The sequence below is a fragment of the Dipodomys merriami genome, unplaced genomic scaffold (genome assembly GCF_024711535.1).
Source record: "Dipodomys merriami isolate MVZ:Mamm:240054 unplaced genomic scaffold, mDipMer1.0.p SCAF_2, whole genome shotgun sequence".
Taxonomy (NCBI): domain Eukaryota; kingdom Metazoa; phylum Chordata; class Mammalia; order Rodentia; family Heteromyidae; genus Dipodomys; species Dipodomys merriami.
In genome coordinates this window covers 56,836,975-56,849,094 of record NW_027203381.1, presented here as the reverse complement: position 1 = coordinate 56,849,094, position 12,120 = coordinate 56,836,975, and the positions used below count along the sequence as shown (strand labels likewise).

Here is a 12,120-nt window from a genome sequence, read left to right as displayed (position 1 = left end):
CCACTTAAAGAGGTACACATATTTTAGATGGCCTTGGAGGGTAGTTCTACATTAATTAGTGCAAGGAGTGTTTATATAATGTCTTTATTAATAAATGGACACAAAGTACACTCTATCATATTCTATGAAAAATGTCTATATTAATAGTCCTAGTAGAATATTTTGCCCAATGTGCTGGAACTCTCTGTCCAGCCAATTCATTCTATGGGTCTCATCTTTAATTGTTCCTCTTATGCCATCACTGTGAGTCCTAAATAGTCTTGTGACATTTGTCCTTTAAAATGTACGAAGCTGGAAAGGAGGAAGTCTGTTGGAAATGGCAAATGCAGGTAAACACAATACTTTAAAATAATTGTGTGCTTAAAGCAAAAAAAACTCATGTGTTTTATAACCTATAAAGTATATTGTGAAAATACAAAGGACTGGAAGAGGGACAAAAATAAAAAGGTCGATTGGTTCAAAGTGTTGAGTGCTAGTGGTTCATGCCTGCAATCCTAGCTACTCAGGAGGCTGAGATCTGAGAATTGCAGTTCAAAGCCAGATGGGGCAGAAAAGTCAGTGAGACTCCTATTTCCAATTAAGCAACCAAAAAGCCAGAAGTAAAGCTGTGGCTCTAGAGGTAGATCAGTAGCTGTAAGCAAATAAAGCTCAGGGAGGCCCTGGGTTCAAATCCTCAGCACCACATAAGCAAAAAGAAAAAAAAGCCAGAAGTGGCGCTGTGGCTCAAGTTGTAGAGTGCTAGCCTTGAGCTGAAGAGCTGAGGGACAGCACCCAGGCCCAGAGTTCAGGCCCCACGACTGGACCCCCCCCCAAAAAAAAAAAAAAAAGCTCAGGGACAGCACTTAGGCCCTGGGAGAGACTCTCTCTCTCTCTCTCTCTCTCTCTCTCTCTCTCTCTCTCCTCTCTCTCTCTCTCGGACACACACTCCAAAAAGCATCCTCCAAAAAGCAAAGTATGGAAGATACAAGTTCTAGGTGTAGCCACCAAAAACAGGCATACCTAAAATGCCTAAAGAGAATAACTATTAAAAAAAATTCTAAATCAAAACAAAAATAGAAAGGGGAAAAAAAAAAGGAAAGGCAAATGGGAGTTCCTGTTTCTGTTTTTTTGGGGGGCTTTTTTTTGAACTCACGACCTGGGAACTGTCCCTGAGCTTTTGCTCAAGGATAGCACTCTACCAATTGAGTCACAGTGCCACTTCTGGCCTTTTCTGTTTATGTGGTACTAAGGAATTGAACCCAAGGCTTCATGAACGTTATGCAAGCACTCTACCACATTCCCAGCCCAAAATGGGAGGCTTTTTTCTTCTTTAAAGAATATCAATAAAATACTTTTAATGCCTAAAATTTCTTGTATACATAAATTGCAAAACATTCACCTGTATTTGCAAAAGTATATTCTCTTGCAGGTCAACAGCATCAGAAAACAAGCTAAGCTTTGTAAAAGGTTTCCATTTAAACTTAGGCAAAAGACATGGATTTAATAACTCCAAAGAAATCTATATTCCACTTTTAATCATACACTACACACCTGAATATTTCTTAATCCACTCACAAAATAAATAGTAGTCTAATCAGCACACTGAAAATAAAATGACCGGTCTTATATTTATTCTCTTTCCAAAAATGTTTTTGATCTTCTATATCTCAGAAATGTAACGATAGCTGGTATGAAGTTACAAAATACAAAATTTATTTCTTGGAGAAAATCTTGGGGATTATATTTTGACATGCAGTTTTGAATTCCCATAGACTTTCTTATAGTCTTTGAACTTTCTCATGGCACACATGTAAGGCTGCCTGTGACATGTGGTAGGTGCCCTGGCCTCCAAAATGGATATATTTACATTTATAGTTTAGAAAAAATACACAGATAAGTCCTGAGAGTAGAAGGCTTAAATTCAAACATATCAATAAACATATTCAGTCAGGCTGAACATCCCAATGAAGACAGTGTAGATAAAAGCAAAACCTTGCTAGATGCTGTTTGTAGAGCTGTGCTTTAAATATGAAGAATAGGTTTAAAATAAAGGACATAAAAGATACACAGTACGACAGGATACTGGTAGCTCACGCCTGTAATCTGAAGATCTGATGATCACAGTCAGAAGTCAACCCAGGCAAGAAAGTCTGTGAGACCCTTATCTCCAATTAACCACTTAAAAATAGCCAGAAGTGGAGCTCTGGCTCAAGTGGCAGAGCACTAGCCTTGAGCAAAAAAAGAGCTCAGGGACAGTGCCCAGGCCCCAAGTTCAAGCTCCAGGACTAGCACCACCCCCCCTCCCCAAATAAAAAATGCTGCAAACAGTAAAGGTAAGAGATTTACTGCAGTTATGCAGTTACATTCATAACAAGGAGGGACATTTCAAAATGACAAATGGCTAATTTATCAAAATACAACAATCCTAAATATACATCTGATAAGTTTCCGAATGTATGAAAAAAAATGAGACAAGTAATTCCCAATTTAGTTGGAAATTTTACCAGATACCATTCAGTAAATGATAGAATAGTTAGGCACTCCAAATATTTTGAAATCAGAATACCACTACATCACCTGGGAGGTCACAGGAGAAAAACCATAAAGAAAGAAAATAATACAATACAAAACATACAATACAAAAAAAGCAAAATGCAACTTGCCAAATTTGACACAAGAAATAGAAAATTTGAATAGCTCCATATCTATTTCAGCAATTGATGATGTGATCTAACTTTACCATGAACTCTAGATGACTGCAATGACAAATTCTTGAAAATACAGTAGTAAAATATCCCAGATAATATAGAATGGAACTAACAGAGCAAATCAACCTTGTATGTACTACATGCAGCTTTTGATTTACTATATGCAGTTTTGACCAATTGTAGTAAAAATTATCTTTTAAGCTGGCATCAAAGGCTTATGCTGTAATTCTAGCTACTTAGGGGGCTGAGAGCCGAGATTGAGGTTCAAAGCTTGCCCTGGGCAGAAAAGTTCATGAGACTCATCTCCAATTAAGCAGCAAAAAGCTGGAAGCAGAGCTGTGGCTCAAGTGGCTAGCCTTGAGCACAAAACCTCAAGGACAGCACCCAAGCCCTGAGTTCACACACACACACACACAATATCTTAAAAAAAATAAGTTTCAAAAACAAAGACTTTAAATTCCTGCACATGCATTCCACAGCTCAGTTTGGGGAGAAGCTCTGTTGCCAATGCCTTCTTCAGTTTAAATCACCATATAATGTGTTTCTTTACCCTTAATTTTGTAAAATCTACTTTCCCCCAAGCAAGGTAAAAATGTGCTTAGAGTAAGTGAAACTTTGGTGTATCTTTAGCAAAGGTGGTGGTATGATGGAGAAAGTGAATCAGGCACGTGCAGTGCAGCATTGAACCTGCATCCTGAGTGCACTCTTTGGAGCCATACCCACAAGATGCTATTAGCAAATGCTATGGGTTCAAGTCCCCTAAAAACTCACAATGAAGTCTGACTTCTCTATGTCTGTTTACCACTGTTCAGAAGTTCGGGCCCAGTGTGACAGGGTAATAATAGAAGGCCTCTGGGGATACAGCATTAGCTTGCTTAGCAGGAGTGAGGCTCTGGGTTAGAAAATTTAAAAAGTTAAAACTTTTATTTTCCAATGTGTATGGGAAAATCTGAGACTCTACAATGGAAAAAAGGAAATTAGACCAAATGAGCAAATTTAGAAATCTGTAGGTCATCATAAAGTTAATTCTTTCAAACCTGCAGCCTACATTGAACTCCAGGTATTCACACAGGTAGAGTAAAGGAGGCTACCCGGAGTGGAGGAATCCAAAGGAGTAACTCCTCTGAACATTTACTGTTTATCAAAATGAGTTCCAGGAAATGGAAACATGGGTCTTTGTTGGTGGTGTACTTGCTTTTGGCTTTTTCTTTTTAAGGTAGGACAAGCAGGGACATAGGGAAAATGGGTGAATAAATGCAGTAGTGCCATTTGGTACTATATGGAAAATGAACTATGCAATAATTAATGGGCAGGGACAGGAGGGGAATATTGGGGGCAGCAAAATAATTCTATTCATTACCTGACATGAAATCACTCTGTACGACACCTTAATAACAGCAGTAAAATTATATATAAAAAAACAACTGTGTTCCAAACAGATGACCCTATAAGAGGGCTGAGAGGAAGATCTTCTGTCTGCTTCACTCCAGACACACACATCAGCCTGAGGGGATCACAGGCCTGCCTGCAAAAGGTAAGAATGTTATCAGAACACAGGAAAAGGGTTTCATGACCATTGGGTTCTCAAGGAGTTTTAAGAAGCAAAAAAGGCACTTAGAAAAAAATGGGACTTTATGACTATTAAAAAATGACCATTAAAAATGGCAACAATAAATAATCTGATAAAGTACTTAGCCTTACATAAAGGATTCTTTACCTTTTGGTAATAAAAGGAACCTAGTAAAAAAAAGACAATCTGAACAAATACATCAGAAAAAATGGTAAATCACCAATAGGCATATGAAAAGGAATTTAACAGCCATCAGGAGTTGAAAGTCGATTAGTTAGCGTCCACATCTGTTAGAACGGCTTAGACTAACAAACACCCCACGACTTGCAGCATGTGCACATCCATTTTTATTTATTTACTCATTTATGTGTGCCAGGGTCTTATGAGGCTGACCTCCGATTGTAATCTACCCCTACAGGACCTGGCATTTTACAGGAGTCCACCAACATGCATTGCTTGCTTTTTTGACATAGTGTCTGGCTTGCCTGGGATTATGAAGTGACATATGCAGCCACTTACAAACAGCTGTTTATATACATGTGGTAACGCTAGTCTTGTTTGAGTCACCTCTTCAATAACTTTTTAAGTGTTTATTGTAAAAATACTGTACCAGAGGGGTTACAGTTACATGAGTAAGGTAATGAGTACATTTCCTATTGAGCCTTGTTACCTCCTCCTCTGTTTTTCCTCTACCATCCCTTCTCTCCCCACCACCCCAACTCCCTCCCCCCAAGTTGTGACATTTGTTTTCAACATAGTGTCTTGTACATCTCATTGTTACAACGAGCCAACCTGTATGCTTATTTCTGCATTTTGTTGTTTCCCTTCCCCTCCCCAAATTAGAAAAATGTATTTACAAGATGCAGGGCACAGGAATCAAATACAGTGAAAACAGGGGTAATACCATGGGGGAAGAACATACAAAAGGATAAAAAAAAATCACGTAGTACATTATAAGTACATTAAAAGCAATAGCAGAAAAAAGCACTTGTGTCCCTATCTTGGGGTTCATTTCACTTAACATCATCTTATATGGTCATATGTTCATAGCTTTTGACCTTTTCTGCTTGACTCAGACATATACTAGTTATTGAAAATAAGGGAAACCATGGGACCTGTGTTTTTTGGGCCTGGCTTACTTCACTTAATACAATTTTTTCCAAGTCTTTCCATGGGAGATGTCATTCTTTCTGATGGAGGCATAGAATTCATATATATATCACATTTTCTTGATCCATTCATCTACTGAGGGGCATCTGTGTTGGTTCCATATCTTAGCTATGGTAAATAATGCTGCAATAAACATAGTTGTGCTGGTTGCCTTAGTATGACCTTGTTTGTGATCATTTGGGTAAATGCCCAAAAGTGGGATTGCTGGGTCATAGGGGAGCTCTATGTGGGGTCTTTTGAGGAACCTCCATACTACTTTCCAAAGTGGTTGAACAAGTTTACACTCCCACCAACACTGCAGTAGGGTTCCCTTTTGGCCACATCCTCTCCAGCATCTGTTGTTGTTTTGATTTGTTTCTTTTATGGCTAGAGAACCTTTTACTTTTATTAGGTGTATGTCCTGGGGCTTGAACTCAAGGTCTGGGGTGCTGTCCCTGGCACTCAACCACTTGAGCCACAGTTCCATTTCAGGCTTTTTGGTTAAATGCAGGTAAAAAGTTTCATGGGCCTTCCTGCTCAGGCTGGCTTCTAACTGCAATCCTCAGATCCCTACTTTCTGAGTAGTTAACATCACAGGTGTGAGCCACTGGTGCCTAGCCTTCAAATTGTTTGAGTTCACTAAATTTCCAAGTGAAATGCTTCTGTAAGATTTTTTTTTTTGGCATATTCTTCAATATGCACGTTTTGTGATGTTCTGTGTTAGATTTGTCTGCCCAGGCTGGAAATCTTTTGATTTAAAGCGTTCATTTATTTAGAGACAAGGTCTCATTGTATAGCCCAAGATATCCTTGAACTCAGTATCTTCCTCCTTTAGACTCACTGTATGATGGGATTACAGGTATGCACCACCAAACAGATAGAGCTCTTTAAATACTTTTTAAAATACAAAAACAGATGCCTAGTATGGCATGGTGGCCAGCTTGAAATCCCAGCTCTGGGGAGACTAAGGCAAAGCATGAGGCCACAGCACAAAGCCACCTTGGCTATGCAGAAAGGCACTGTCTCACAATTTACACACACCATGTTTAAACTGACCTGACCACAACTGTGTATCTGAGAAATAAACCATATAACATGTATTTCATACTTTGTAAATACTAACACATGGGCAGAGACATCAGTTTAACTTCAAAAATGAAGATTAAACAATTGTCTGTGCTCTAACTGGCAACTAGTAAGCCACAGAACCCTACAAGCCTACATCCTATCAGTTCCATTCCTTGAAGGCACACTTTCTAGCTCGTGGGCATTTCCAAATACATAGGCATTCTCATCTAGCTTTTCACAAGTGATGCTATTTTTAGTAGGGATGTCTGTCTCTACAGTTAGTGCATTTTTCTATCTTATAAAAGCTGGGTGTTCAAAAAAGTTCTGTATTAAAAAAATCCTTAAATGATATTCCTGTACTGTACAGATGATATAGTTAAATTTAACAAGACAAGTTTGTATTGCTGGTTATGATAAGCAGAGTCGTAAAAGTCATTAAAAAATAGAGCAACAATTAATTACATAGGAAAACTTTTATTTGGTAAAGATAATTTCATAAATTTAAAAAATTACTGAGGGTTATACAATAGATACAATTACTGATGTCAAAAACTTTTAAAGGTGTACATTAGACAGCCACAGTGTGAGGTCTGAAGTTTTAAACTTTGCACTGCTACAGTATTTCCAGCTGTGCACTCCTCATAAAATTCATGTCACCTTTACAAACACCACTGTGATTTTTTTGTAGGAATATCATTCAAGTTACTCACATTAAAGAGCATATTTTTTATGAAAATAGATGACACATTTTAAGTTACAAATAAAAGCATCCCTCTAAAGGGGGCCAAAATTTAATTACATAACATTTACATAAAATTCTTTGGTTAGTTTTATTAACACTTATTCGTATTATACTCCAAGCTGATTTTTACAGGGAAAACAAGCCTGGAACCAAGGAACATCTCTCTCTCCCCTATTCACCAGGATGTCTTCAGAGTAGCATGTATATATTTGTGCTGGTCCTGGGGCTTGAACTCAGAGCCTGGGCAGTGTTCCTGAACTTTACTTGCTCAAGGCTAATGCTTTACCACTTCAGCCATAGCTTTGCTTTGCTTTTTGGTGGTTAATTGGAGACTGTCCCACAAGACTTTCCTGCCAGGCTGGCTTCAAACCTCAATCCTCTTGATCTCAGCCCCCTGAGCAGCTAGGATTACAGGAGTGAGCTGCCTGTATGTGGCTTCAAGGTCACATATGTTGAATTGTAAAAATTTTAGTGGCCTTTACTTCTGCTTATCAGAGAAGTTTAATTCCACAATCTTCTGCAGAAGAAATAACCTCAAGTTCTGGTACTAGAATAGGGCTATGTGTAAACGTTTCCTAGGAGGGTGATTTGCTGTTTCCTACTCAAGGTTTGGGTCAGCTCTGAAAGCCTTTATTATATTCCCGAGCTTTAAGCCCAAAAGAAAGTTGAGAAATGAGACCATTAATTCTCTCCCCTCTCTTTAGCCCCATATCAAGCTAAATTAGCAACTGTAGTTCTCCTTTGCCAACACTGCTCCATCTGAGCAGGGAGCCCAAGCCCCTCTAGAAACTAATGGCAGCTGTGAAGAAGAGCAGAGTGCTTGTCACTATCTTCAGGTCTACAGGCTTGAGACTAGGCAAAGGTAAGCGGGGGGGGGGGGGCAAATAGATTTGAGACCATTTGTTAACTATCATGAACACATTTAGCATCTTGCTCTGGGTTTGGCAGATAAATTAGGTACTTCCCAAAGAGCTTGAAAGCAAGATTTTCTGACTACTTACTTTGTAGTTTTAGAATATGAATATTAGCACTGGAAGACTACTGAGAGATTGCAGAATGCACTGATACTTTCTTAAATCAACAGGAGAAAAGCCCCATTTAGAATGTATACTGTTTTTAATGACAAATTGGCAGGATGAGTACACAAGTGGATGCTGTTTAGGGTGCTAGGACGCAATGCAGGCCATCACCCATGCTAAGCAAGTGCTCTACGCTCAGCTACACTCTAGCCTTATTTATGAAAAAAATTTTTGAGAAAAAAATACGAGCTAGAGATGTAGCTTAGTGATAGAGTGCTTGCTTAGCATGCATGAAACTGAATTTGACCTTCAGCACCACCAAAACCAAACCCAACCCTTCTTAACTAACTATAAATGGTAAGTGCAAAATATTCCTACAGTCAAGCTCACCAGAGCTCACGGTGGAGCAGCTCACCTCCTGCTTTGCTACAGTTGTCCACGAACCACTCAATGACTCCAGTGTCCTTTGTGAGTAGCCTGTTTACTTGATGGCCCTGTAAACATTAGAGGTCATGCAGGCCTACTGAATGTTATATACTTTGTAAGACTATGTAAAGAAAGCAAATTTCGGTCTCTGAAGTATCCTACTATTTCTAGATAAGTTGTTTCTGAGCATGAACAGGTGAGTGTAAACACTGTGCATTATATTATCCCTTTCATGCTGTTCCAAAATAAAAAACTTTCCTAAAGCTATCTATGCTACAGTTACAAAGGGCTATTTATGATCACATAAAGTCTAAAGTAGGTAACAATGTCCTGGCACTGTTAAAACAGACAAGTAAACAAAGACTTAGCAAACAAAGGCAACGTCTCAATTCTTGGTTTGCCATTCTTTCCTTAACAGCTCAAGTCCAGAAGACATACATTCATAAAACAAGAAAGGAGTGGAGAGCTGAATAATGAATCTTCAAAAAGCAACTCTATTCTCAAGGGAACACCTTCATTTAACCATTTTCTTACAATTTTAAATGCACTTGTATTTAATCATTATACAGCGCCAAGAAAATGTTTTTAAACCTATACTCATTTATGAATCTTCAAACATTTAGAAAAGTAACAACACTGAATCTACCTGATAAATTTGGGATGGAAATTTGAGATGCAATAAGTTACTTAGGAGTTTAACTCTTCATAGCATCATAATTTCCTACAGCTACAGTTAATTTTCTGCCAATAAAAATTTAGCAATTTATGCTGCTTCCTTTACGTTTCATAGCCATTTCTGACAACATTCCTCATGAAGGGACCTAGGCAACATTTACTTTACTGGGGTAGTGCCATGTCTTAGATAGCATACATTAACCTAAAAATAGCAAGATTCTAAAGTCTAGTTTCTAAAAAGGCTAGAGCAATTACAAGCTGAAATTGTAAGTTGTGGGCAACTTATAATTCCAGAAAGAGGCACAAAAGAGGTATTCCTCTTTTTATTGATTTAATTACTTATATTTTGATTTGTAAAATCAAAAGTATTTGCAATATTTAAATACTGTCCAAACTTGTGTTTTATTGATATATCTGACCGTTACAATATTATCACAAAATAACTATAAACAGAACCTTTAAAGAGACAAACAGGAAATCTACATGTATTAGCCATATTAAAAGCATGCAAAGGATCCAATGAAGACACTAAATTAATAATATAATGGTATCTAATTTATCCATTATAGGTTCTTCACATTCTATCATAAAAAATACTAGTTAAGCCCATCAATTTGAAATTTGGCAAATGGAAGTTGATTTCTGACATTATATGTATGATATACCCTTTGCATTTATATGGTTAACTTTACTAATTGTATCACAGCACATTTAGAGAAATTTGGAATCAGTATAAATTTACCACTATACTGCAGTAAACAATAGTTGTAAGTGCATTCTCCTAATTTGCTCTGTGAATTTATAAAGCATTAATGAATTAACAACAAAGGTCACTGAGGACCAAGATTCCTTAAAATTCACATTAACTTTTCCCATGAAAAACTTTAAATATAACTCTAATAAAAAAATAAGAGTTCTCAAGGCAAACTTGCAGCATAATTTACAGAAGCATATTTAGATAGAAGATTTCATAACCAGGCTAATCCTAAAAAATACACATAACTAATCTTTTTTTTAATGTTGGTATTAAAATACAATGACCTCAGAAACAGAGTGAAATGCTATCAGAAGTCCCAAAGCAGAAGGGACAACCCAGACAAAGAGATTGAAAATAACTCTTTATTCACATATTTTAATAGGTCCAGATTAAAATTAAGGAGAGAGAAGCACAGTTCATATTGATGTTTTCTGTTTGTTTGCCACTTTAATTCTGAGTGAGTATGGACTACACCAGAGATGTCACAAGATAATTTTGGAACTATTGTGGCCACTTTCAGGATTATCACCCTGAATCTGCAGAAAGGAGGAGAATCATCTCCACAAAGTACTACTGCCTTTTAACAAGTAGATGAGTCCATTGTGGAGAGTGTCAAGATGCTCCTGTCGTTGGTATAGAAAGGATCCGATGCACTCCATGATCTAAAGCAACAATAAGAAAAAAATTTGGCTCACCAAGACCTATGTTTAAATTGAGAGAGAGAGAGAAAAAAAAAAATCCACTCAAACTGACTTTAAACTTAGGACCAAAATGAAATTTGAATTTTAAAATAATCAGTGATGGATGCATTTTTAAAAACTAGGGTTCTTTGGATTAGGACTGAGTGTTCATCTATTTGTACAATACAAAAATGGGGAAAGTTAGTTCTAATCATCATATAACATTAGCCAAAATTCAGAATTCATTAGTATTAAAACAACTTCTATATGAAGTATGAGATGCTTAAAAATCTAATAAATTTAATGAGTGTTTAAGTTATTAAGAATTGTATGGATTCAGTTTTACAGAAAAGCAACTAGGTCATATTTTTGACATAATAGGAAAAAATAATACCCAAATTCCCACTTACCAAAAGCCTTGGAATAAAATAGTAGTATGTTCATATTACTGGCAACTTCTTCTCAGCTATTCATTCTACACTAAAGATTTCAGGCTAGTTAGCTTCAATGTAGTAAATAGTTTATTTAAAAGATATCAAAGCCGGGCACCAGTGGCTCACACCTGTAATCCTAGCTACTCAGGAAGCTGAGATGTGAGGATTGCAGTTCAAAGCCAGCCTGGGCAGGAAACCATCAGAAAACTGGAAGTGGTGCTGTGGCTCAAGTGGTAGACTGCTGAAGAGCTCAGGGACAGCACCCAGGCCCAGAGTTCAGGCCCCAAGAGCAAAAAGGAAAAAAAAAAAAAGATATCAAAGACATTTGCCAGTAACAAAAAAAAACCCAACAACCCTTTTCTGGTCTGGAAAAGTTACCTACCATCTGAATAATATGGCATGTAAGCAATTTAATCTGTAGCTATATACTTAAACTAGCCAGAGTAAATTTAAAGTAACTCAAGACCAATAGTAGCCAGATAACGTTTTAACAGATTGTCCTATTTTAGGATGACACTACCAGGACCACCAAACAAACGTAGCTTTTTGCGGTGGGGGGGGGAGGGGAAGGGGGGTCAGTCATGGGGCCTGAAATCTGGGCCTGGGCGCTGTCCCTCAGCAATTCAGCGCAAGGTGAGTGCTCTATCACTTGAGCCACTGTGCTACTTCTGGCTTTTTCTGTTATGTGGTACTGAGGAATCGAACCCAGGGCATCATGCATGAAAGGCAAGCACTCTACCACTGAGCCATCTTCCCAGCCCCAAAAGTAACCTTTTTGATGAGACTAAAAACATTTAACAATCAATACTGTTGTTTTTGTTTTTTAAATGCTATTACTTGGGCTTAAAGTCAGGGTCTGGTGCTCTTGCTGGGATTATTTCATTTTTTATTTAACATGTTAGGTTTCCCACTT

At 37.6% G+C, this 12,120-nt stretch overlaps 1 protein-coding gene across 4 annotated transcripts in view; it reads right to left on the bottom strand.

The window, feature by feature from the left end:
• Positions 1–953: 953 nt before the first annotated feature.
• The window catches only part of Atp11b (ATPase phospholipid transporting 11B (putative)), a 121,504-nt gene continuing 110,337 nt past the window's right edge, over positions 954–12,120 (bottom strand). Inside the window, exon 30 of one of the 4 annotated variants that reach the window (XM_070029657.1) lies at positions 954–4,212. In XM_070029657.1, coding sequence (XP_069885758.1) covers positions 4,059–4,212 — 154 coding nt within the window. In that variant the 3' untranslated portion in view covers positions 954–4,058. Of the gene's footprint in view, positions 4,213–10,441; positions 10,756–12,120 lie in introns of those variants that run through there. The other 3 variants (XM_070029660.1, XM_070029658.1, XM_070029659.1) reach the window with 3 other exon arrangements.